Here is a 25451-nt window from a genome sequence, read left to right as displayed (position 1 = left end):
GTGGAGATTCCAAGGAGAACTTTCACCAGTGTTTTAACTGGGATGTCTATTGCTTCCTGCCCATACCGCTTCAATGCTCTTCTCCAGCCTCAGCTCTCTACCCCTCCCCAAGTCTCTACCAGTGCCACAATGACTTCCATCCCTTATCTCTACACCTTACTTGATCTCTTTGATGAGTTATGCAATGTTTATGCACCATTTGATCTTCTCAGATTGTTTCATAGCAACAGACAACAGTTTATGGTGGATATTGTGCGAACACTCTCCAGCAGAACATGCCTATGAGTCCCGCTGCTTTCTTGGATAATGTTATGCTCTTTGGAACAATAACGCTGGTCAACAAGTTATCTTAATTTTATGCTAAAATTAGAGCAGTTGAACATTATTTATTTCTAGTCCACTGGTTTTAGTGAATACCAGGAAGCAGCGAGAATGCGTCCCATGCACTGCAATCCATGGAACTCCATCCATGACACTCCAGCAATGCCGCTTGCAAATCAGAGCAATCAGAATAGCAAACACTGCATGGCAGCCACAGCAAGGAAAACCTCAAAGTGCTCACCACGTTCCTTGGACTAAACACCTCTGTAAAAGGGACACCTAAAACCTTGAGATCTGGATTCAAAAGAGCCTCTCGGAGCCACAGTGAAAACAATGTTCAAAGACCCCCAAGGTACTACGGGAAAACACAAATAAACCCAAATTCCTCCAGCTAAGTCCCAAAGTGCTGCAAGTTTAGTAGCTGCTGCCTGAGCTCCAACCTGTCTCCCAGAACAGGTAACAAGCAGAGCAATTCAGGCACTTCTTACCAAACCAGGTGTTCAGGTAAAAGGTTTAAGTGATGTTTACCGTCCACATTTAGTTTGTGACCAAGCATTCCTGAAGTGTTAAAACAACAGCCTGTCTTTGGCTTTATGTGGAGCAGTGCCTAGAAGTACCGAAGTATCCAGGCTTTGCAGTTTTCTAACCTTTCCTGCTGAAGTCCCATCAACTGCTAAGCAGCATATTCCCTCTCCCTCAGCAACTGAACCACATCCTTCATAAACCTTGCAAGAGTCCCTGCTTACAGAATCAGTCCTAGGATCCTTCCTGCAGTGTCTAGGAGAGATCCTGAACTTTGGCTTCATAATCCAGTGTCTCTCTCCCTCACTCTCTAAGGGCCTGCTTAAGTCTGGCCTCTATTTATGAATGTCTCCTCCTTAAGACCTTTTCCAATTTACACATCATCAGTAATTTTCTCATTTCCAGCAGAAGAAGTGAAGGTTTTCCAATAACAGACTTCACCGGTATATTTGGATTTCCTGCTGCTACTTAATTGAAGTAGTTTGAATAGGTCACTGACTTCTATTTTTATATTGTCTGTATTTCAAATCAAAATGCAGTGCTCTCAATTAATTTTCAAATCAGCTGCTAAGATTTTAAAACAGAAGGGCCCAAATATACAAAACAACCAGGCACAGACATGCTCATCCATTTAGTTTTTCAACACACACTTTGTTCCCAGGGCAAGGCCATCCACGAGATTCCCAATTTCTTTTGTTTTCTTCAATATGGATTAGCACACGAAGCAAAAACCACACTCCTCACCATCTTACAAATAGTTTGATAGGTATCAATGTCCACTGCATCATCACCGTATTTTATAATATGCAATACCCTCTCCAAATTAGATTTTACACCACCAATATTTACAATTTAATTCCTTGCGAAGTAACAAAGGGTGAAACTGTCCTTTCTGGAAACAAGTATCATCTCAGGTCAGGAATATGCCATTCCATCTTTCCGACTAAGATCTCCTGCCATCAGCACACAAAGGGGAAGGAAAGGTACGAACTGTTCAGATACATAAACTCCTTTTTACGGGAGAAGCCCTGGAGCTTCAGACCATGTAAATAAATACCTGACTGTTACCAAAGAGCAAGGACCAGAAACAGGTTCTCTGACACATTCCAAAAATAAACACGGCTGTTCCATCCCTGTTATCAGCCCTACCTGATCTGAGCCTCAGCAGGGGCCACTTGTCTAAGCAGGCAAAATCATGTCTCAGGATGACAGAGCTCTCGTGACCTTTATTGTTATTACTGTTATCAAGGACATCACAAAACGCTCTTCCTTGGAAGCTCAGCTTGGCTCTGATTTTCTACTGGAGGAAGGATTCCATTTTCCCCTTTAATTGTTTATTGTTGTAGGGATCAGTGCTTTTAAGGTGTTTCATGTTATGATTTTTCACACACAAACAGATACTGACTCACTGGAAGAAGACAAAAGCTGAGGAATCTGAAAACAGGGCTGTTGGTATTCCTAGCTAAGTCTGCACCACCACAGGCTACACATGTGGAATTCTAAGCCCTCGAAAGACTTGCTTTTCATGTTAGTAACCCTTTGCTTTCCACTTAACAGTCACCCAGATCACATCCAGTGTTTCAAAACAATAAGTACATGGAAACAAGATGAACTTCCTTCTCCACTGCAAAGAGGTAAAAATGAGAGGACAGAAATGCAATTCCAGTGCTAAGGATCTGTTGGCAGCATCGTCTCTCCTTTTGGAAGGCTTCACTCTAAACTCCCAAAACAACTCTTAAGACAAACATTTTCCGAACAAGAAAGAAATTTTTACAAGGGCATGGAGTGACAGGACAAGGGGAAATGGCTTTAAACTGACAGAGGGAAGGTTTGGATGCAAGTGCCTTGAGCCTGAGCTGGGGAGAGGCTGGGGGGGACGGGGGGGCTCAGAGCTGAGGGTGGGCAGGTCTCAGTCAGTTGAGGTGCTTCTGCAAGAAGTGTGTGATGACAAATCCACCCCTGTAGGGAACACCAAGATGGTTTGCGTTGTCTTAAAACATTATTTCCATTTTCTACAAGTAGCATAGTGTCCCTTCCTAGACCTGTTTTATTTCCAATTAAACAGTACTAAAAGATGCATGAAAGGTAGGACAGGATGAAATAAGCCTTAAATATTTGTGGCCTGTGTATTTATTACAGATCCCAGGCCTTCCATGCAGTATGTGCCAGCATCTCCATCCAATGCTAAACACTGTCAACATTCCAACAGGAAGAGTTTATAACTACACCTCAAGTTAATAAATCAAAATTATCACATTAACCTACAGATTTCTTTCTGGTTTAAAGGGGCTTTAGAACACTGTACAAGGAAGAGAAATTTCATATTGCTAAGCCTTGGGAATTTGTATACTAAAATAGAGTCAGTAAATAGCACATTAGAGAGAGGTCATTCTGGAATGCAGTTGGCCAGAAATGAAACACCACAATTAGCAGGAAATTCTAACAGTTTGGTGAGAGTGCTCTGCATCACGCTTACAGAAATAGACTTAAGCTCGCATTTAAATGCCAGCCTGATTCTCAAAGCCAGGCAATGCTAATGTCTTCATCATGAAAGTAAATTCAAAGCTAACTCTGGGCCGAGTTAAAAACAGAAAGCCAAATTAGCCATTAGCATGGAAAGTCACTTTCACCGCTGTATTTTTATATTCTTTCTCTACATTTTTGGGCTGCAATTTAGTATTAGAAGATACCAGCTGCTGAAAAGCAAGCTTCAGCACAGCACTTTGTCCTTCCTAAGCCCATCCTGCTGCTCATCCCCTGGAGAGCTCTCTCATGCTCTCTCTTCACTATTCTTGCAGTCCAAGCTCAGCAAGCCAGCAGGAATTTGGGCAGAAGAATTTTCCTGCAGCTTACACAGCAGAAACACCCACATTAACCTTCCCAATAACCCTCACACGTACCTAGGCAGGGCAGAGTTAGATTCCCAGCTATGTGATTTCTATTCACACTTTGCCCAAGTGTTGACTAATTTGGGAGCGTGAGGCCAGCGCTGGCAGAAGGAGAGGGATGCCTGTGCTGGGGAGCCACCAGGTTTGCAGACACCTGCCTGGCAACAATCCCTGCCCCGCACGGCTGGCATCACACCCCTTTCCCGACTTGGGATTAGCATGTCACTTGTCTGGGCATTAGCTCTTCCCACCCGGCGTCTCCACCAGCTGTCAGAGGCTCTTCCCACCCACGGGGCAGATGGCTCTGTGGCTGGGATGACTATCTAGTGCTAGGCACTGGCACTTGGCGAGCTGCTGGAATCCCACAGCGGAACTATAATAAGCTTGGGGCATGACTAAACCTGAAGCGCTGTCTGCTTTTCCAGGGGGCATGGTGCCCCAACTCATATGCCACTTGGAACTTGAAAAAAATGTGACCCACATCCTCTTTCAATTCCTTGCCCCTCTACCAGCAGCATCTCGTCACCCATGGCCAGTAACACGTGCTTTGGGAAGCCATTCTGGATGCAGTTCCTGCCAGGACTGGGAGACCAGTGTGTGGCCCTCGACCAGCACACAACAGCTGTTTGTGCCACAGAGAACTAAGCCACATTCTGTCCAAACAGCACCAAGCAGGTAAACCCGCTGGCAGCACACTCTCAAAAGCCTCAGAAGTGACACCCTGCACCACCTCAGCATTTACTTCCAGCTTTATTATCAGCCCTCTGGCTACCACTGGCTCCAAATGATTTTCCTAATAATCTTTGTGCAGACATGAATAAAGAAAGTTTCAAACAGTCAGTAAGGAACTTTTAACAAGGAATGCCAGGACTGGGAGCTGGAAGGGCAGTTAGTTCTTTCCTGAATGCCAGGGGGCAGAACACAGTCACACGTGTCATCCTTCACAGCTTTTGCAGGCAGAGAAAACAAAGCCCTGGAAGCATAACTGCATGTGAAACACTCCATCTCTGGCAACCCTGAGGCAGCCCCAAATTCCTGCAGTAAACACTTAAATCTCTTTGGAAACAAGTAATTTGCAAATATTAGCCCAAACTGCTGAAGAAAAATAAAAAAGAAGAAAGAGGCAAGGCAGTCCTTAAAGCAAGACATTCTGCCACTTGATTTTACAGTCCAGAGATGCCACCAGTCAGTATCCTAAACCTGGTGTTTTGGATTGTTCCCAAAGTGGTGATGCAACGTGCACGTACATAAGCACATACACACAGATCCAAACTCTTTTTATGAGAACAACCACAAAGTGAAAAGGAAGAAATCGTTCCTTTTTGAAGTCACGCACAGTTTATGAAAACTGGAAATTGGAAGCAATCCAATTCTAATCCCTTCCTCTGAAAGGACTCCATGTCTTAAACATATACAGTATGTCATAAACACTGTTTCACTTTCCTTTTAACTCCTAACCAGGCAGGCAACTGGCAACGGGCCTATTTTAAATGCATGGTAAAAAGGCAGATAAAATAACATAAAATGGCCTGTTTGAGTTCAAGGAAGCCCAACAGTCAAGCCAAACAATACACTTAATTTGCCTTTTTAAAAAAAAAAACAACTTCAGTAGGTTTTGAAGAAGTGCAGAGACACACATGTTCACTGGTGTTCGCTGGGATAACCTGTCTTCCTGAAACAACTGATTGTTTTGATTTTCAGCTGAGCAGCTTATTTGAAACAAAGATTTATAACTTAGTGAAAGCTCAGAGCCACCAGTTTAGCCCAAATCCTTACCTGGCACCTTGCAGACTTGGGTTTTTACCCAGATAGTGGTGGGGATACCTGTTTGCTGACCTTTATGGATGTGGTCTCCCAAATGCCCACAATGCCTACAAGTAATCCCGCTCCTTGACCTTTCCCTCGTTGAGCAGGAGGTGTAAGTCTCCCATAAAGCAATAGAAGGTTATCACATATCACCACCACGCTTGTCAGACTGGAATCCCAGCCTCTTACCTTGTACAAGGACAGGTTTTCTAGCGGAATTCCTCACGGGCACAGGTCACGCCCCTCAGGTAACCAGCTTTTGTGCTGGGCAGCCACAGGACAAGAGCTCCATCCAGTGGCCCCTTCTCCGGCCGGCGCTTTCCAGAGAGCCATGAATCCCTTCCGTGTAAGCACCTTCTGAGGCTCTCTCAGAAATACTGAGGTGTTTCAACTCTCTTAGTTTCAATCATGCAGCTTATTTCCCATCAGAAAGTGGAACTTGGTACCAAAGGGGATAAACCTCAACAACATGGATACATAGAAATGGTAATTTCTGAAATTTTAGGAGTCTCTTATTTTCAGACAGCATTCACTTGGCTTTACACAGATATCCATCCCTTGTTTATTCTCCTGCAGCTGAGCCCTTCAAACCATTACTTAACATAGGTAATTCTAAACAAAAATTCCAATGTCTTAGAGGTAGCACACTTCCTTAGCAGCCTGGAAGGGACATCTTAAACAGCAGTGTGACTTTTGGAGCCATCACTGTTTCTATCTCACTACTACTCAGAAGACCACCAGCCTCAAGTACAACCAGCCTGTTTCTGGGACCTTTTTGTTCCAAAGCCTGGAATTGAGCAGCGGGACACCTCGTTTGTCCGAGAGGCAAGTCTCACCTGAGGTCAGCCAGTCCTCTCCCTGGTGTTCACCTCACATTGTTTTTGGGAAGGAGTCATTCCAGCTTGCTTATGCTGCTCTACTCTCTCTAATTTACCTGGGGCAAAGGGTTATGTCCTTGATCTTTCCATGAGTGATGTAACAACATGTTGAAGGATGACAGTGTTAGACTGAATTCCTCCTGGGTGCCTTATAATTATAAAGCACAGTCAGAGGGCTGTGACAATAAGGGAGGTTGGTTTTAGGTAGCTGAGCCAAAAGACAATTGAAAACAATGGCAGTTGTATAAAAAGCAGGAATAAATATTGTATGGAAAGAACTGGCATGATCTCACCTCAAAAGGGATTTAGGTGCTTAATTGCCTCTGCAACCAATTCAAACACTCAAAATTCCTCAGCCTGTGAGGGTAAGTGCAGATTTAATAATAAAACGTTCTTTTACCTATTAGAAAGGCTGCTTTAAAAGTCAACTGTAATTAATTGCTGACAGGCCTCAGTTAAACCCTTTTGAAACAGCAGCATGGACACAGTGTCCCGTTGTTAACACCACATATCGCACTCTGCAGGGACCAGTTTTCCTTTTCTTCTGTGGCATTACTCAGGCATGGAACAACCCAAGAGTCTGATCCCACTTTCCTTTAGGCTTGCAGAACTACAGAGCTTCTTCCCACAAGGTATTTTCCCACCAACCCAGGGCACAGTTGCTCAGTCCACAGCCCAGTCCCAAAGGCACCAGAGGATGCCTGTTTACTTTGACACTAGAGAACCAGTTTATGTTTTTCCTCTCTTCCCATCATATAACCACAAGCTGGAAGTGCCCAACCAAAATATTAAGTCACATGTCCCGCTGAAGCATCCATTGGGTGCGGATCAGTCAGAAAGAAACCACCAGAGCTGTATCCATGGACTCCCCCCGTTACCTGTGATGCATTTCTGCCCTGTCCTTGTGCCTCTGGAGCAGGTCCCCTTTGAGCTTCACAGCAGCGCACGCTGGAGGATTGGGAGAGTCTCAGATACTGCCAGCCATACCAGGAGCTGCACCGGTGCCTAGGACAAATAAAAGATGGTTCATCTTGTGCCCAGAGGCCTCTGAAAAGGCCCAGGGCCAAACTACAGCGAGAAGAGGAACTGTTAGTTGCCAGATGAAACAATCAGCAGCCAGGCTGAGCCAGGCTTCGGCTTTGAATGCGTCTCAATTAGCTGTGCAAGCCCTGGGGCTCTGCTGCAGGTAGATTCCCACCAGGATATCACAGAGCAACAAGGGGTTTTTTCTCTCTGTATCCAAGACAAGCAACTGTGGGACTTGATAAAGGCTGTTAGATTGTTATTGTGTCATAAACTTTGGGCTTCTGCTCCTGTCTATCCTTGCTTATCCAGCAAAGACCATCATTTCCCAACAAGTGGGAAAGGCAGGACTCTCCAGGTGGTTCGACCACAGACACCAAGGCTATTTAGGCCATCCTTAAAGCATCAGATTAGCTGGTCCATTCCTAAACCACACTCACAGGAGAAAGGAGGAAGCAAAAGACAAAGATGAGCCCTAAGGCTGCAGTAGCCAATAGGCACAACCAACCTCCCCACAACACACATGCACACACCCAGAACTGTTCAACTTGTGGGCAAGTCTGGGAAATCCTGAAGCTGAGCACCAAGGACAATTCTCAGAAGGATCAGTACGTCAGTAAGGGAATTATTTTCAGGAGTTAGTACTGGCCTGGGTACAGAGCCATGCTTTTGCCACTATGCTGGGTTCCCTAAGGATGTCCCTTCCAAATCTGTACTGTAAAACTGCCCTTACATGTGCACTCTGACACCCACAGCTCCTCAGTCAGCTGGGGCAGGCAGGAATTGGCCAGGTTGCTATACAGAAAACCTTCAGGGAACCTTTCTAGAAAAGAAAGCCAAAACTCAGACTCCTTGTGCTAAGAGATTACAGGAAAGGCATCCATGAGACAGCAAAACCCAAACCCATAATGAGCTGTGAAGATCACTGAGTAGTAGCTGTGTTGTGTGTGGTTACAGAACAGCACTCCACGTTTGGCATCCCTGACTACAGACTCTGGTTTAGATGCTGCAGGCACATTTTTTCCCAAACACAACAATACCTAGAAGCTCCTTCTAAAGCTTATGCAGAAAGTGGCAAAACGCATCAGTTTAGAAACTCTGCTCCTGTGCAAATCCAAGCACTGCCAGGAAAACAGAGTGACATCTTACAGGGGTGGCAGGAGAGTGAGGTGACATCCCTGATGACAACAAGGCAAAGGATTAAGCTAAATCACAGACAATCCTCGAGTAAAAGTCAGGAATGGTCCCAGACTGTGCCAGGTTAGGTGGAGTCAGAGGGAGAAATGAAATGAAGCATGTTAACACAGGCTGCGTTTTTCTTCTAAGGCAGATAAGGAGAGTGCTAGAGGGCTCTCAGCAATGAAGGAATACAGTTGGCTCCGAAAAGTTGTGAAATCTTTGCCTTTTTCCAACCAGTGCCTCCGTGATGGGAAAGGATGAGCAATCGTTCCTGGACTGGGAGGAAAACATAATCAGCTTTCCCAAACCATTATGGAAAACAAACTCAACAGTAAGTCATATTAAAGCATGAGCTGCCCAACAAACCTCTAACAACACAGTAAACTTGGTGAGAATCTCATGGAAGAAGGAAGCTCACTTTGCTCCTTTCCAGCTGGTACACAAACACCTCGAATTACTGGGAAGTTACCCACGGCACAATGACACCATTTTATCTAGAAATACAAGGAAGAAAAATCTTCTGTGGGGAAGAGTTCACTAAGTCCCTTGGCAGAGTCCACACTGGGGACCATCACATATTTACACAGAACCTCTTCAAACGCACGAGGCCAAATTCCATGAACATGTCAAGCAAAGCCACCAAGTCATGGAATACAAGGAAAATGCTGACAGAGGGCAGTTAGACTAGATATACAAAAGAAATTGTTTCCTGTGAGAGTGGAGAGACACTGGCACAGAGAAGCTGTGGTTGCCCCATCCCTGGAAGTGTCCAAGGCCAGGTTGGATGGGGCTTGGAGCAACCTGGGATAGTGGAAAGTGTCCCTGCCCATGGCAGGGGGTTGGAAATCAATGAGCTTTAAGGTTCCTTCCAACCCAAACCAATCTGTGATTCCATGATTCAGGAGGATGGAGTTGCAGAAAAGGTTAGAAAGGCTGCAGGCTTTGTAACAAAAAAAGAAGGAAATTTTTAATTTCTTAACAGATACGAGTCTGTGTAAGTAATAAATTCTGTGCTACAAGTGTGTGAGAAACTCGTTCACTGAAGCCAATCTGTGATCAGCCCCAACCACTACTAGAGACTGTTCCCATGGGGCCTGTTCTACCAAAGGAGATCCACAGTTCAGCAAAGCTAGTTTTACATTCTTAAATAACCTGTCAGTGACACTCTACTGCCTCTGAACTTCTTTCAGCCACTCAAGAGACATGTACCACAAGCATTCAGCTTTAAACAAACAAATAGATGGACACCAATACCCAATCTAATCAGAATATTGCTGCAAATCACTGCAGACGAGGTTGTGCAACAACAGGATGCCAGGGGCAAGGAGTGCACTGCTGTGGTAAGCAATTGGTAACAGCAGTGAAATCAGCAGTGGGGCTGGGGTGGGGATTTTCACCAACCTCTGCAAAGACTCACCGCTCCACATCAATTGTAATCAAATGCATTAATTACAAGGAAGTCATTAATTACAAGGAGGTCATAACGCCCTTTCCCTTTTCTTAGGTAACATCTAAACATGCCCAGTTCCTTTCTGACAGAAGATAAGCGAAGAGCTCCAGGGTGAAATGGATCTCTCAATACTACAGCAATGCATATTTCACAAACAGAGGCCACTTTCCTCCACATTATTTATATTTGCAGCATATTTTTCATCTTAGTATCTCAACAATACTGTTTTTAACGTTCCTACAGTAATCTTTTTCCAAAGCAGTAAGAGTCAGCTCAGTTCCACCCCTCATGATGTTCCTTCTGCTGGAGCAGAACCCTCTTGGCACGGGGGAAAATCAACTTTCTCACAGAACAGAAGTTTAGACACATGCTTTCTCTGAGAAGCTGAGTTGTGCCTTAAACATTTCCTTTCTCCATCTCCCATCAGTGACTTGTAAAAACCGAGTACACTTGTTCTCTAACCCAGCGGAACTCAGATACCAAGAAGAGAAAAAGAAGAGACAGACCACGCAACCCGTACTCAAAAGCACAAGTATTTCAAATTTATGAGTGTCAGAACAAACCACCACTCTAACCCCTTTCATTAAACATTGACAGAGAGCTCCTCTGCGTATCTCAATCTTGAGCAAATAAACCCAAGTTTGCAGTCAGGTGTGTTTAGCTGGATTAGAGATCACTTTCCCTCTCACCCCACCAAATTTAAGACATGAAATGGAGACAGGAGAGGCTCAAGAACACCATCAGGTTTGGGATCAAAAATGGCTCTTTCCCAAGTCCTTTCTGAGCATGTTTTCCTAACTGGGAGACGCTATTAAGAAAACAAACAAAAAACCCCACAGGCTAATTTGGTGGGTTTCTCTTTGATAATATGCTACGTGCCAGGGGAAAAAAAATAAAAAACCAACAAACCTTCATTCTCTCACAACATGTGCTTAGCTAAGTCCCAGTTCAAATAAACAGCTGTGCCCAGACCTTTACTCCCAGGACAGGCCCGTGCTGGGAGCTCACTGTCAGTACACCTCCACCTTGCTTGATGCCAGCAAAGGGCTCGTAGGGTGAGCACAGCCTTTCCTGGTGAAAACTAACTCTTGCTGAAAGAAATTATTCCAGCTTTCCCAGGCAAAACCTGCACTGACAGAAAGATCTTTTTAACCAAAGTAACTGTGCCAGCAGAAGACAAAGCAGCCTGTCAGGTTTGTAATGGCCTTATTTAGTTATTAACATGTTTATTTGGCAGAGAAAAGTATCAGTAGATCCCCTTCAAAGCAGTCCTTATTCACCGGTGTAAAGGCCAGACTCTACGACCATCCCTGGAGCATCCAGCCCCTTGGAAACTGCTTCTCCTACTTGCATGAGCCTCGAGTGGCAGCAGTGCCCTGGGTCTAGATATGGAACTGATAAGGCAGAGCGTGTCCCACTTCATCGTCACGGTAGGCTGACAGCAAGACTGCTCAGCCCCTTCTCCCACCACCTATGAGGAGCAGAACACCAAACAGCTCCCTTGGGAATTGGCCCAGGACATACAGACCTTCTAGAGAGAGAGAAAAGCAAGGATCTTAAACTTCCTCGAGGGACTTACCCTTGTTCTCCCACTGTTGCTCCCTCACTAGTCCAGCACGCAGGAGCCAGCACAGAGGTTTTGCCGTGTCACTGGCAAGGCAGGAGCTCAGCACCCACCTGCTCTCTGAGTGCTTTGGCAACCACTCAAGGTAACAGGTTAGAGGCATAGAACATTCCTAACCCCCTCTCTGTCCCTCTTCCCTTCCATCAGGTATGGGAGTTAAACTCCATACACTGCAATAGCTCTTCAGGCATGCCTTTAGCTGACACTTCCCACTTCTTGGTAGAGTTGTCAGCTACAGAAAAGCAGGTAAATTTTTATCCTTCTTAGGCAACAACAAAAACCTCTCACTACTGAGCAGACCTTTCAGCGTTTTACTTCCAAACCTGCAAGTAAAATTCCATCAATCAATTTCTTTCTAAGGTTTGTAAACCTACTGGTCTAGCCCCTGCTCACCTCATTCCCTCAGTGAGTTACATGATGTGTTCTGCTCTATTCAGGTTGTTGCCCTTTCCCACCCCTCACTCAGTCATTTCAGTAAGGAACACACTGTAATTCAAAGCAATAGCTCCAGGTCAAGCTAGCTCCAAGCTGGAGGCTGCAGATTCCTGAGGCCAGGGGACAAAGGATTTGCAAAAACTAACAGCAAAAGCTCTCAGGAGGCTGACATTGGTTCCCTAAAAGCATATCACATCTGTCAAAGTGCCCTGAAGCAGCACTAAGGACTGCTAGTCCACAAGTTCCAAATTTGCCAATCAACATGGGTGTCTCAAAATAGCTGAGAACCCTCCTTTTGACCACTGAAGGACCAAAAAAACCCATCCTGTGGATGGGATTCTCCTCTCTCGTGGTTGTGCAAATCAGAAGCACTGATGAAATGCTGCCGTTTGACAAGAATGTCCCCAGCACACGGTGCTGCTGAGGCAGAATCCGTGTTTGTGTCCCTGTGGGAGCATGGCCCCACTAGCCCCAGCCACTGTGTGCAAGCCACTCCAGCCTTATTTCCCAAGAGTCCCGGTGGATTGTGCGTGCCACAGAGATCCTAATGGATTCCATTTAGCAATAGCCTGCTTCAAAGCTAGCCTACAAATACTTCAGTCTCCCCCTGGATTACAGCAGCGCTGTTTCCTGTAAGGATTCAAAGCTTCTCCATCTCTATGATCTCTGTTCCTTGGTTTGATTTCTACGGAGCTATTTTGGAAATGAAGCTTCAATAGTGAACATGAGCCAAAGATTCAGTCCAAGGCATCTCATTCTCTCTCATATCCTGCCAGATGAATAAAACTGTAAGAGTCATATCAGTAAGAAGAGAGTCAGCTCTACCATATGAGCATCTCCCTGTCCAACATCTGCCTCGTAACGAAATCTATTTCGCTTAACATCCATTTCAACCCCCTTCCTTTTAAAAAACAGACACTAAGAACTTCCCTTTAGCTCCTTCCATCCTCCCCAACCACCTCCACAGCAGTTAAAAGGTTAAAAATACGGAACAAACCTCGAGGCACACCTTGCTATCAGCAGTACAGGTGCTATGGATGAGTCATGCTCGGAACAGCAACCTGTCCAAGACCTCGCACTGTCAGCAGCAGTCACCCCCAGAACCAAGGACTACCAAATACTAACAGTTTGGGGATTATTTCAGATTAAAGCTATTTTTACAAACAGCCCACAGTCCTCTAAAAAAAACCCAAACAAACAAACACGACAATAACAAAAACTTAGACCAAACTACATACATTGGTAACAGGCATTTTTTAACCAGTGCTGTAATCTGCCAACTGGTAACAGAGATGAGAGAGCACTGAAAGGTTTGTGGGGTTGCACTGTCCAAAACCAAACAAAAATCACCAAACATAACATCCTGAAACCAAGAAGAAGTGAAAATCAGTACTTACATTAAGAGGCTGAGAATTCTGGTGTCTACATTGAATTTCAAGACTTTAAGTACTTCCTAGTGAAAGCAAAGATCATTCAAGGGATATCTTATTCCAGCCAGCAGGAAATGTCATAGGACAGATCCGATCCCCTACAGAAATGTCTTCCAAGACCTAAAACAACTACAGCTATCCGAGGCAAGGATCAGGATGGGAACAGCCAGTACTTTAGCCTAAATACCCAGGCTTGGAGCTGAGGAGGTGAAGTGACAGCACAGTGCAGGTGTTCCCATCCAACGTACGTGCCAGTGTAGGGAAATGAAATGCAAAGGTTCAGCCCATAGGAAGTGGCACAACAGAGGAGGAGGGAGAACTGGGTTATATTCCAGCACTAGAGACAAGCGGAGTAGAACAGACAAACAAAAAACCCTCACAGGCAGCACAACAAAAGCAGAGACACAGAAAATTCCTGACGAAAGTGGCTAAAAGGAGGGTACAGCAGAAGTGCTTCGAAAGATCCGGACACCTTCAGTGTGTGTTCCACAACAAGCAAACACAATTTGTTACACTTTCAGCAAAGCTTTCTGACCTCCTGCCGATATGATTCCAGCTGGATTGTACCGGCGATCCCAGCAGCAATGCTAACAGCAGTATTGAAAGCCAACAGTGCAACCAGATGCTGGAGGTGTCCTCATCTGAGAGCAACGGGCAAGTGCAGACCGTCAATAAAACATAAAAGCAAGATGCATTATCACTTGGAGTGTATCATGGGTGAGCAACCTTCAGAGGAAAGGAAACTTTTAGATGGGAAGAGCTAATGACTCAGCTCCGGCATGGACAAATTCCATCAGCCCCACTGCAGGCAGAGGTCATTAACTGCAAGTCATTAACAGATCTCACCAAAAGCCATTACTTACATGAGTTAAAGAACAGCAAATGTGTATCACCCAAGTTTAAGTGGTGATACAGCCATGAGATTTGGCAAGCACAGTAAGAATTAATCTCTAGAATGTACCATGCCATAGCATCTCAGCACTTACACACACAGCAGCACAAGGCACACTGACAATGGAGAGTACCTGAGAAAAGGAGAGCTCTCAGCCTCAAGGAACCTCAGTTCACTCTCCAAGACCTAAAACTGCTCAGTTCCACAAAACTGAGCTATATTCCCGTGTCACAACACACAGAAACTTTGGCAAGGACCAGAGCACCTGGAACACCTACCCGACTATGCTGGACCATTGCAGGAAAGCCCGAGGAAAGCAGCAGCGTTGCAGCTCAGGGGTGATACCTAAGGAGTCAGGTCCTGCTTTCTGTGAGCGCGGGCGTTCTCCTCACGAGGCGCAGCTCGGACAGGACCCAGGTGACTGACCAACAAGCCAGTCAATGACCTGAGGCCACTGTGCTGGGCTGAGGGGTCGGGGTAAAGGCCACGAGCCACAGCGAGGACAACGCCACACGTGCCACAGGTGCAGGGGAGGCTCAGCAGGGAGCAACAGCCATCGTTTTAACAAACCAGAGGAGGCAAATCTGGGGGGAATTATGACAAAAAGGGCACATTGTCAACGCACATCCATGGACAGAGCTGAAACCAGGGGGAGTTAGGAAGAGCCCCAGCAATCAGGTGGGCTAACTCAGCAGAACTGCTTGGAAAAAAGGAGTAGAACACCTAAGACACCCAGGTAGAACAGGGCAGAAGCCACATCCTCAGGGAGGCTGCATCCAAGTTAAACACTGGCTTTAACACGTCTGTTATGACTTGTACAAGATTGTGGTTTTAGCAGTTACTAAAAGACAACTCACAACAGCTCAGAAGGAAATCAGAGAGAGAAGCACAAAACGCAGGACAGGAGAAAGCACAGCATGTCCTCTGAAAGAGCTGCAGTGGCATCATCTTTGTAAATAACCCTCAGGAACCAACTGCCTTTTTCCAAGCCAGTCAGTACTATGAGCCAGCAAACATCCGTGGTGCAAGCTGCACAACCTTGACATCCTGGAGATAGGTATATGGAATGTCCAGCCTGCCCAGGACATTGGGAAGAGCAGTCAGCAGAAATCCAATGAACAGGTAATATAGCCTGCACTCTCATTTACCATGCACCATGTTCTTATTTACACTGCTCTCGTGTTCCCTATACCATGGACTGAAACTTAGACCCAAGAACAAAAGTCACCTGCACACCACAGCCTCCAATTTGGGCTCTGAGCATTACATTATACCAACCTAAGGGAAAATAAAGCCCTTCACTGCTTACTCCCGGTGTGGAATCCACACTCCTCGTCACTAGTGGCTTTGAACCAGCATCCCCAGTTCAGGTTCATTTGGCACATGCAGTGCTGTGCAGGGCCTCATGCAGCAGAACTGCTCAGTGCTTCCCTTCCCAGCACTGCTCAGGGCTGTGTCTGGGCCGGATAGCTCAGAGCTAAAGGCTGCCACGGCTCAGACACCCCAGGATTAGTGTTATCCATGCGCTAATATTCACTCACAGCACACAAACAGCTGGTGGCTGCACGGAAGACCTTCTGCTGACCAAACCCCTCCCATTAACTCAGCCTTTTCTAGTCATTCACTTAATCCAGCGGGGTTTGCTTTATTCCCCTCCCTCCCTCCCCACAGCAAGATTTATCTCCTTCAGTAGAGTATTTATTCATCAGTTTTATGTTTTTGCTGTGGCCCAGAGAGGAAGTGACCTCTTCCTTCTTTACCTTTTCCAAAGCCATTCACTGTTAAAGCCCTAATGCTCCTCTCGCAGCCAGCCCAGCGAGTGAGACCCAGGGACACCATGACCTCCTGTGGCAGATTCCGGCACAGATCTCCCCGTTGCCTCTATAGCTACAGGGACTGCAGCACAGCTTTTGCCATCAGTCTTTATTTCAAGATCCAACTACTCCTAAGTTTCCTCTCCTCACAGACGGTGTTTTCAGTGGCTGTACTTTTCAGCAAACTAACTTCAATACAGCCAACGTTGCACTGATGGCTTTTAATATCTTTTAAACAAATAAATAAGTTGTGTTGGCCATGAATCTGGGCCAGGGGCATCCAAACATCCCAGAGAAAAAAAAATAAAACCAGGGCTGCCTTCCCCCTCAATTATTTAACAGAGCACTTCAGACCTACAAAAGAGCACATCAATATTAACTAGCGCATCCTCCCAGCCTCCTGAAGGCATGGGGAGGTATCAATATTTTAAAGATGAAAAGACTGAGGCAAAGAGTGATTTATTTACTCGTGGTCACGCAGAGAGTCTAAATGGGAGCTGGGAAAAAATCACCTGGGAGCCCCTATACCTGGCTATGCCGAAACCCCTTGGCACAAGCACTTGCACAATGGTTTTTGATAAGATATTCTTAATTACTGCACATACATACAGACTTCCTTGGTCTATGCTTAATAGTTTATGGAGAGTTTCTCCTGGGTCACTTTACTTCACAAAGAGACTCCTCAGTGCCTAATTACTGGAAAAAGAACAAGATCCTCTCAATACTAATCACATTTTATGTACAATCCCATTACTATGAAGTCTGCTTAAGTAAACAGAAAACAGTACAAGTAACTGACACAAAATTATAGAAAATTAGGTTCTACCTATAAAATTGGTTGCTGTTCTAAGAAGTGTTTCTATGAAGAGAACTTAAAATGCACTACATAGAAAACAACCACAAGGACCGAGAATAAAACAAGGCAATATAAAGACCACTGCTCACCCAGGTACTTGCATCACAATTAAAACAGTACTAATCAGTCATTTAATCTGCATCCTAACTGGAAGAAACCCACTTAATTAAAACAAGCAAGCATTCCTAGGCAATTCCATTGGAGTATCTCTCACCCAAGGGAAGAGGAAGGGACACAAGACCCAGAGGCTGAAAAACCATCCTCACCCAAACAGCAGACACCAGGGCAGAAAATTTTCGCATCTCTAATAGGCAAAACCCAACAGAACAATCCTGGTTCGTGGAAGCCTAGGAATAGATTTAAGCCAAGGAAATACTGACAGATTCAGAAGGCTGAGGCACTGTTGGAGCTGAGGTTTAAGCTGAGTCTCAGGCCATCCCTGGTGCTGTGTGTCCTACATACAGCTCCGTGTGCTCCAGCCTGGCCACTTCCAGAGCCCCCAGAAGCTCGGGGGCCAGTGGGGTGTGTGTTTGGGGTTTGGTATTGTTTTTTTCTGCACACCAATTAAAAACATTCTAATAATTGGTCATGACTTCGCTCCTTCCAACCCAAACTTGGCAGGCAGAGATTTTGTAAAGCTTTCTGGAACAGGCTGCAGATAACCTGCCACAGAATTTCTGTGTGCTCTCTGTGATGGGTTTCAAAAGAAGCCTTTATTAGAACTCAGACATGTTTACTTTCTTGCAACGAGCACTGTCATTCCAATTCCTGTAATTAAATCCACAATTTTGACAGCTGAAACTGTAGGAATAATTGCACTGTTAGTCAAAATAAGTTGTTACTGTTCAGACTCTTGCCGAGAACATTTTAAAAGCTTCTACTATGTGTTTCAAGTAAATCTGAACTGAATCTTCATCCATTCCACTTCACTTCCTTTCTGGAGCAAAGATCTTAAAATCTTTCCTTTCACTGGGCAACCTTCAAGTCTCACACAAGATTTTCTGCCAGACTCCTTCTACTTTCCACCACAATACGAATGTTATACAACACACTTGTACTGAGCACTGTTACACATATGATGCAGTTTATGTAATCCTGTGTCTCTACCCCCCATAAGTTCATTTCCCACACATGAAAAAAAAAAATGAAGCCAGTCAGTTTCTCAGAAATCTTAGGTAACTTTTTACATCACATTCACCAAGAATCCACAACCTTCAAGTCAATCCATTGTACCAGTATTACATACCAGCAATCCACAATATTACTTCTTTTATGAGACAAGAGACCCAACAGCATTAGGCACTGAAAAAGTCTTTCCAACCACTTTTATTTTTCAGCCAATGGTTAGAGAATGCCAGCACAATTGCAGCCACAAAGGAAGAAATCTCATCTCCAACCAGCGGGTAACAGCGGCACCAAGGTAGACAATAAAATGCTTTGCAATACAATTTTGCCTTCAAAAGCCAGCTGTGCACTCAGAAACGTTTAAAGCAGAACAAAGCAGCTCATAAAACCCAACACGTGAGATGTGCACCCTGACAAGTTTGTGTTTTCTGCACCTGCAACAAGAGGCTCAGTTAATACAAGAAGGAGCAGCAGCCACTCCACACAGGTGTCCCCTTCTGACTCGAAGCAGTTGAGACAGGACAGCCTACTTCAAATAGTGCAGGATCTGATATAAGCACCCAGAAGGCCCAGGAAACACATGGAGCAGCTGGAACAAAGGCAGGAAGCAACCTCTGACATCCCAAATGCGATCATGGGATGGCTTCTAAACACATCATTTACAGATGGAGGCCATTTGGAAAATGTTCTTCTTCCTATTACGGTACCCAGCAAGCAAACATATTCCTCTCCAGGAGAAGAGGATTTATCAACAACAAAAACAGCTGTTTTAATAAAAGCTTTAAAGAAAGGGTAAAAAAACCCAACAAACAAACATGCTAGAAAACAGAAAGCCTCTGAATATCCTAGTTGGCAGTGCATATTGAAAACAAATATAAAATCTCATTTGACAGCTACAGAATGTCAGCCTTATTTGCATTTAATTCATGTATTCTGTGAAGAACTTCATCTACCAAAATCATCAGATGACATATTTGGTACCTTAAAATATAAAACTCCAGGTTACATTGCAATTCCCTTAGCAGCAAAAATGGTTTTCACTTTTTCCTTCTTCAGAACAAGACATCCATTACAAATCAATGCCACTAAAAAACATTGAAAAGATTTAAAAAACCACTACCTTCTCAAAAATTAAATAGCAACTGGATAAAAAATTAATTTAAAAAATCTATAAAATACTCTAGAACTCATCAGTCTGATCAAAAACTGGTGCAATATTTGGGAACGCTCAGAATCCTTGTCTCTTCAGAATCTGTGTGTGTTACTTAACACAATACTGAACAGACATACTGATTTATTTAGTAATTTCCCTATTCACAAAGTTTATTTGTTCCTCACAGTCAAATCACCAGGATTGAGTCCTGCCTCTCCAGAGGCCCCCTATAAAAGCAGAAGCTGCACTTGAGACTTTGATCGCACAGATGTTTGGAATGGTTTGGCTCTGTCTGCACTTCAAAGAGGATTATAATGTGCTCAAAAATTCTTTGACCTGCAAAAAGAAACAAATATTGTCAATCACACTAAGTGTTTATCAACAGAAATAGACAGCAACTCTGTTTGCCTCTCCGCTGCTTTATGCTTTACCACAACCTAAAGAAACAAGGAAAAAGGATCTTGGGCTTGGCCATGCCATTACCTGTCCATCAAGAACGTTCCCAGACGTGGTACCTGTAATTTAGCAAGTGCAGGGAGAGACACACTGGAATGGTGCTCAGTCCTCCCACGGTCCTGAACTGCAGCCCACAGTCACAAAGGAGTTACTTTAAAAGCAGGTGTAACCCAAACACGAGGAGGATAATGACCACCTCAAAACAGCTGTCATTTGGAAACCACTGAGTCACGCCCACTGCCAGGACACCGTTGGGATTTAATGCCAGTGAACAACTCAGGGCACCTAATCAGGATGTTCCCTGGAATGAGGCTGGCAAAGAAATAATAAAGCAATACCTACTGAAACCACAGTGCTTGGAAAAACAACGATACTGCACATCAACACCAGGCTCACAACTGCTGCCTTTAAGTGTCAGGAGCATCCTAGCAACTAGGCTGTGATACAGCCTGAACTGGGGGCATTCTCCTTTCTGCCCACTCCAGCCAGGCTACTCCACAGAAAGGAACAGACCAGTTACTAGAGAACCAGTGTGACTCTTTTGGCAGAGGCTCTCCTACACAGAGCCCATCTGTAAACGTTTTGTCCAAATTCTTGATGAGAAATGGAAACGGATCTTGGACCACACTCTCCAACTGTGACCCTTCCCTTCCCAGGTCAGGGCTCATGGACATGGGATTAAAAAAAAAAAAAGAGGTCAAATCCCTTCCTGTACAGAAGAGAACAAATAACTGTGCCAAGACTGCAACTTGAAAGGAATCACCAGAAAGCCACCCTCCACTTTAGAGAGTGGCACCAGCAATCCCACTTGGAGAACCTTGTCTGCATTTACACACCAGGCAGAGTTTCCAGATGAGGCAAGGAAGCACACAGGTTCTGGGTTTCTGTGGGACATCAGCACACACTAAAGCCCACAGCACAGCTCATCGAGTGCAGCAGTTCTGGGGCTCCACTTAGGAAATGCCAGAAAAAGGGCCCACACAGGGCTTAGGCTATTCCCAGATAACCTGCCAGCTACACCAGAATAAACTCCTCCAAAATCCGTATTTAGTCTCCCGAGCCTCATCTCATCCTGTGCAGTGGGAAGCATGTGCCCCCCACAGCTGCCACGTCCTGTCATTCCATCGATTAACAAGCCTGACCAGGAAGACTGGTTTTAATCAGGTGAACAGTTCCACTTGGGGGTGGATCAGCAGAGATCAAAGGACCAAGCTGCTTTGCTCGTGAGGTAATAGTTTATTTCCACAGAGCAGAAGAAGTTGTGTGTCCCACTGCTGAGGTCTGTAAGTCATTGCAACTGCTCAGATAAAAGGCAAGTTGTCCTCGCTGGAATCCCAAAGGGATTCAAATACCAAATACCTGAGCAGTTAAATGTTGAAGGTTTGGCCTGGGTTTAAAGTAAGCTTTGCAGCAGGCTACAAGACTGTTCCTTACCTGCATGTAACTCTATGACTCTAATATTTTAGAAGGATGATTGGACAGTGAAGTGTAATTAGAGTAACCTAAACCATTTGTGAAATTTTACCTTTTCGATCATGTGGTCGTATCTGTCCTTTTTGCCTTTGAAATCTTCATTAACATCTAGCGTCAAAATTGGAATTTTCTGTAGATAGTCAAAATCTGTTCTGTATTGGGAGAGGAACAAAGCAAATATTAGTAGCTGAAAATAGAGCAGACAGCAGCCAAGTCCCTGCCAGCATTTCCATTGTTGAGAAACACACGAAAAGAACTGCATCTCTAAATTACAGCCAGGAGTTCTGAATTTACAGTGTGGCTCCTGGGATACATTAGCACTGATAGAAATATTATAGAAATGTTCCTGGAGTTTAGCTTTACAAATCATAAGAAAAACTGGAGTTTCACTGGTGGAAAAAGCATTATGGAACACCCTTACGAAGATTTATCCACCCTTAAGGAACCATTCAACAAACCCTACCGCAGTGTCCTATGCTGGAGCCAACTTTCATGTTTGCAGTGAAGCTTCTCCAGATACTCAATGGGGATTTCTTGTTCCTCATCTCTTCCTCGCACGAAAATCCTATTCAAGCATTTCTAAAGGCAAAAGATAATAAAAATAAATAAATTGGTGTATTGCATGCCAAGAGCACAGAAATATCCATTTGACATTACAGACAGGCATTTCCAAATCTCACCATATATTTCTGGCTCTTAGGAACTGTTTTCCAATGCAGTAAATCATTTGTTCCCATCCTGAGCACATCCAAAGCATCAACAACAAGCCAAAACTGTTAAAGTATTGTACTTTGTAATTTAAATACATGGTCTTTTCTTAAATAGAAAAACCAAAAAGCCCTCGAGTTACTCCAGTGTGCTACACTGTGGAGTGTTTACAACCATAACAAAGCTGAAAGCATGGAAACTGGAAGCAAGGGAATATGGATGTGATCTGTAGGCTAATTAGAGCTCTTCTAAACTCACATTTTCCCCTGTTCATGCAGGTTTCATACTCAAGAGAGATATTCATGATGGCATTCTCTCCTTTTAAACAAACACCAGATGCCCCAAGATCAAAGCATAGTCATAAGGCCCCACGCACAGGAAGTGCTTTCACCTGGCTTAGCTCCACTGCCGCAGGTGTAGGGGCTTCATAGCCACCCCCAAACCAGCTGTGACTGGTTAATTACTAAAAGAACATAAATTGTTCTTTTCCCTGTACAGCTATATTCCCTGCAAAATAGCTCTTCCTAGAGCTATTTTGTACTTTCCCGGGGTTGCTTGGTTTGTTCCAGTGGTATTTTCTGGTTTGCTGTTATCATGTGTTCTTTTTTATAATTACAGAACCGTTATCATCACAGTTGATTTTAAAATACACAGGCTGCGCTTGAAAGAACTTTTTTTTTTTTAAGTATTTCCAGAGTTAGTCTTAGTCACAGCTCAAGTATTACAGTGTTCAGGGCAACACTGCAGCCTGAGGTGGACTCTACCCTTGAGGGGCAAGGCACAGAACATGGACTCTCGTTCTCTGTGCAGTCACACATTTGTATCCCTCACCTCAGGAGTGGCTCTGAGATAAATGATCCCATCCAGCACCAGCCTTGAACCAAACTGCTCATTCATCCAGTTGTGCCAGTCTTGATAAATAGTCCACTCAGTCTCTGTCATGCAATCAGACTCGTATAAATTAGCTGCAAAGATGTACCTGGGAACACAAAACAGCGATAGAAACACAAACTGGCTTGGACACAGGAATCCTCGGTTTGCCTGAAGTAACTAGAGAAGAAGCTGAGTAGTAAATCTGTAGCATCTCTGATGTACACTTGGAGTGGAATTAAACAGTTGGTATACTCCTCCTGTAACTGTGTCCACACAGACCAGGAACATTTACAGCTCAGGTGTCCAGGAATAACCCACGAAAGGACTGGTTTGTACACTCTTTATTGTCAGTATCTTAGAGCAAAGGGAACTCCTAAGAACTACGGGATGGGATTCAGTTATCACATCCCACCTTCTGAACCCAGAAATGCAGTACAGGGCATTTATTTGTGTATTTTTTATTGGCCATAAACTAAAACATGAGGAAGAACTTCCTTCCAAGGAGGGCAGCAGAGCACTGGAACAGGCTGCCCAGGGAGGGTGTACAGTCACCATCCCTGGAGGTGTTTAAGGAAAGATTGGACGTGGCACTCAGTGCCATGGTCTAGTTGACAAGGTGGTGTTGGGTCATAGGTTGGGCTTGATAACCTCAGAGGTCTTTTCCAAACTGACTGATTCTGTGATTCTATCTCCCTCTCTGGAGACATTCCAAACCCACCTGGACACATTTCCACCACAACTATCCTGTGATTTTACTTGGCAGAATTGTGATGTTCCCCCTGAGGACTTGGGCCCCACACACCTGTCGCTGTAGACAGACCGCTCGAAGAAGATCACAGGATTCTCCACGTCCTGGAGTTTGCCCTCGAGGGCGCTGAGCTGAGCTCGGATCCTGCTGAGACACGCGTACGTCTGGAAAGTGAAAGCCCACCTGTCCGGCTTCTCGTACATCATCCGCAGCACATTCCCACCATTCCTCTGGGATGTGGTCAGCTCCTGGATTCAAATGAGAAATAAGCAGAGAATGAACTGCCTAACTCTGAGAGAAGGCAGCTGAGGAGAAGTCAGGAGCAACACATCCCCGTTAAGCTTACACTGATTTTACCAAAATACACTGTATTTTTGCCAAATCAAAAGAAAGTCTCTCAAAAGCCACTTGCACAGCAGACTGTGGCCACCAGGCAGCAGCTGGATTGCCAGTGGAATTACGGGTAGCTGGGAGAAAAAACACCACTATAAACCATTTAGCAGTGGTTCATTATTTCCTAGATATGGCAGAGGACACCTTCACACACCAGAAACAACCCTCTGCACTCATGTGGATAGTTCAGAGTTGCTACAAGTAACTCTGCCTCACTTTTTCCCATCCCTTGCTTTGATACAGGGAAAAGGCTTTTTGCGCTTGTAGAACTTGTATCCTTATGTTGAGTAACACTTATTCCATAATACACCAAACAAACTAGAAAAGAGGAACTCAAACATTGTGAAAGGAATCAGCAGAAGTGTTGCTATCGCAAAAACACCCAGCCTGTTGGATATACTGGATTTCTGAAATTAGAGGAACATTTGGGGTTTTTTTCTCTTTTACCTCACAGTCATTTCCAGAGTTTTGGTGGACATTGCACCATCTAGCTATGGGCTCGGGAACCACTTCCCACTCCTCATTGGCTTGTTTCAGAATATTCACAAAGGTGGATTTCCCTGAAGCTGTAGGAAAAGCATTCAGGAAGATTGTCAGTGAGAAACCACCCACAGGGGTGTTATTTTACCACTGCACAATTCCGCTTCCCATCCCCACAAATCAGTCTCCCACGCCCAAGCACTTTGGACTTGAAGCAGAGCCCATCTCATTCCACAGATCATCAATTAATGGAGCAACAGGGTGGTTCTCTATCTGCATCTACATGGGTTTGGACGACACCCTCAGGCACCTGGTGGGATTTTGGGAGTGTCCCGCGCAGGGCCAGGACTGGGTGATCCCTGTGGGACCCTTCCCGCTCGGGAGATTCTGGGACTCTGGGAGTTTTACACCACGAGCGGGAAAAGTGCGGGAAAAAAAAATGTCAACGACAAACAGGTGAATGAGTTACAAACTGTAAATAAAATCGCAAATCGCGTCAGTTTCGTAGAATTCTTACGGTGTCGCGGTAAAGTCTCTGACCTCACGCATTGGCTTGTTTGTGCCTCCTGACCTGACTAAAAGCGGGTTTTTTTGCGGGGAAACGGCCAGGAAAACCCTGTGGAAGCATCCCCGCCGCCCCACCCCGCCAGGGCGGGAAGAGCCCCGGCAGAAGGGAGAGAGGGGAGAGGGAGAGGCGAGCGTGGGGTCCGCAGAGCTGTGCCGCCCCCAGCCACGCCCGAACCCCCCGAGCGCCGCGAGAGCCACCTCTTTATCCCCCCCGAAACTCCCCCGCTCCCCGCGAAAGCGGTGACGGCCCCGACTCACCGATGTTGCCCTCCACGGCGACCTTCTTGACGCGGCGGTCGTGCCGCCCGCGCTTGGGCGGGGTGGCCATGGCGGCCCGAGGGAGCGCGAGGGCACCTG

General features: G+C 45.1%; 2 protein-coding genes across 3 annotated transcripts in view; both read right to left on the bottom strand.

Annotated features, from left to right (window-relative positions):
• The window catches only part of SLC4A4 (solute carrier family 4 member 4), a 139838-nt gene extending 124978 nt beyond the window's left edge, over window positions 1-14860 (bottom strand). The window contains exons 1-2 of one of the 2 annotated variants that reach the window (XM_027698542.1): window positions 14727-14860; window positions 7294-7420 (exon numbers count right to left, since the gene is read on the bottom strand). In XM_027698542.1, coding sequence (XP_027554343.1) covers window positions 7294-7304 — 11 coding nt within the window. In that variant the 5' untranslated portion in view covers window positions 7305-7420; window positions 14727-14860. The remainder of the gene's footprint in view (window positions 1-7293; window positions 7421-14726) is intronic. The other variant, XM_027698545.1, reaches the window with a different exon arrangement.
• Window positions 14861-18429: 3569 nt separating this feature from the next.
• On the bottom strand, window positions 18430-25448 carry DCK (deoxycytidine kinase). The gene is made up of 7 exons (XM_027698497.1): window positions 25353-25448; window positions 24495-24613; window positions 23709-23902; window positions 22865-23012; window positions 21789-21904; window positions 21378-21477; window positions 18430-19732 (listed from the first exon to the last, which is right to left on the bottom strand). The coding sequence occupies exons 1-7, from the start codon at window positions 25420-25422 to the stop codon at window positions 19706-19708; spliced, it is 774 nt and encodes a 257-aa protein (XP_027554298.1). The 5' UTR covers window positions 25423-25448; the 3' UTR covers window positions 18430-19705.
• Between the last annotated feature and the right edge of the window lie 3 nt (window positions 25449-25451).

Source organism: Neopelma chrysocephalum, unplaced genomic scaffold (genome assembly GCF_003984885.1).
Source record: "Neopelma chrysocephalum unplaced genomic scaffold, ASM398488v2 Primary Assembly neopelma1_128, whole genome shotgun sequence".
NCBI classification, from domain to species: Eukaryota; Metazoa; Chordata; class Aves; order Passeriformes; family Pipridae; genus Neopelma; species Neopelma chrysocephalum.
This window is presented reverse-complemented; position numbering and strand designations above follow the sequence as displayed.

Excerpts from the sequence above, each read along its gene's own strand:
- DCK (XM_027698497.1), bottom strand. The coding sequence starts at position 25,422 with ATGGCCACCCCGCCCAAGCGCGGGCGGCACGACCGCCGCGTCAAGAAG. Across the intron at positions 23,013-23,708 it reads CGGTCTGTCTACAGCGACAG|GTACATCTTTGCAGCTAATT; the intron begins GTGTGTGGGGCC and ends TTGTGTTCCCAG. Across the intron at positions 19,733-21,377 it reads ACGACCACATGATCGAAAAG|GTCAAAGAATTTTTGAGCAC; the intron begins GTAAAATTTCAC and ends TTCTTTTTGCAG.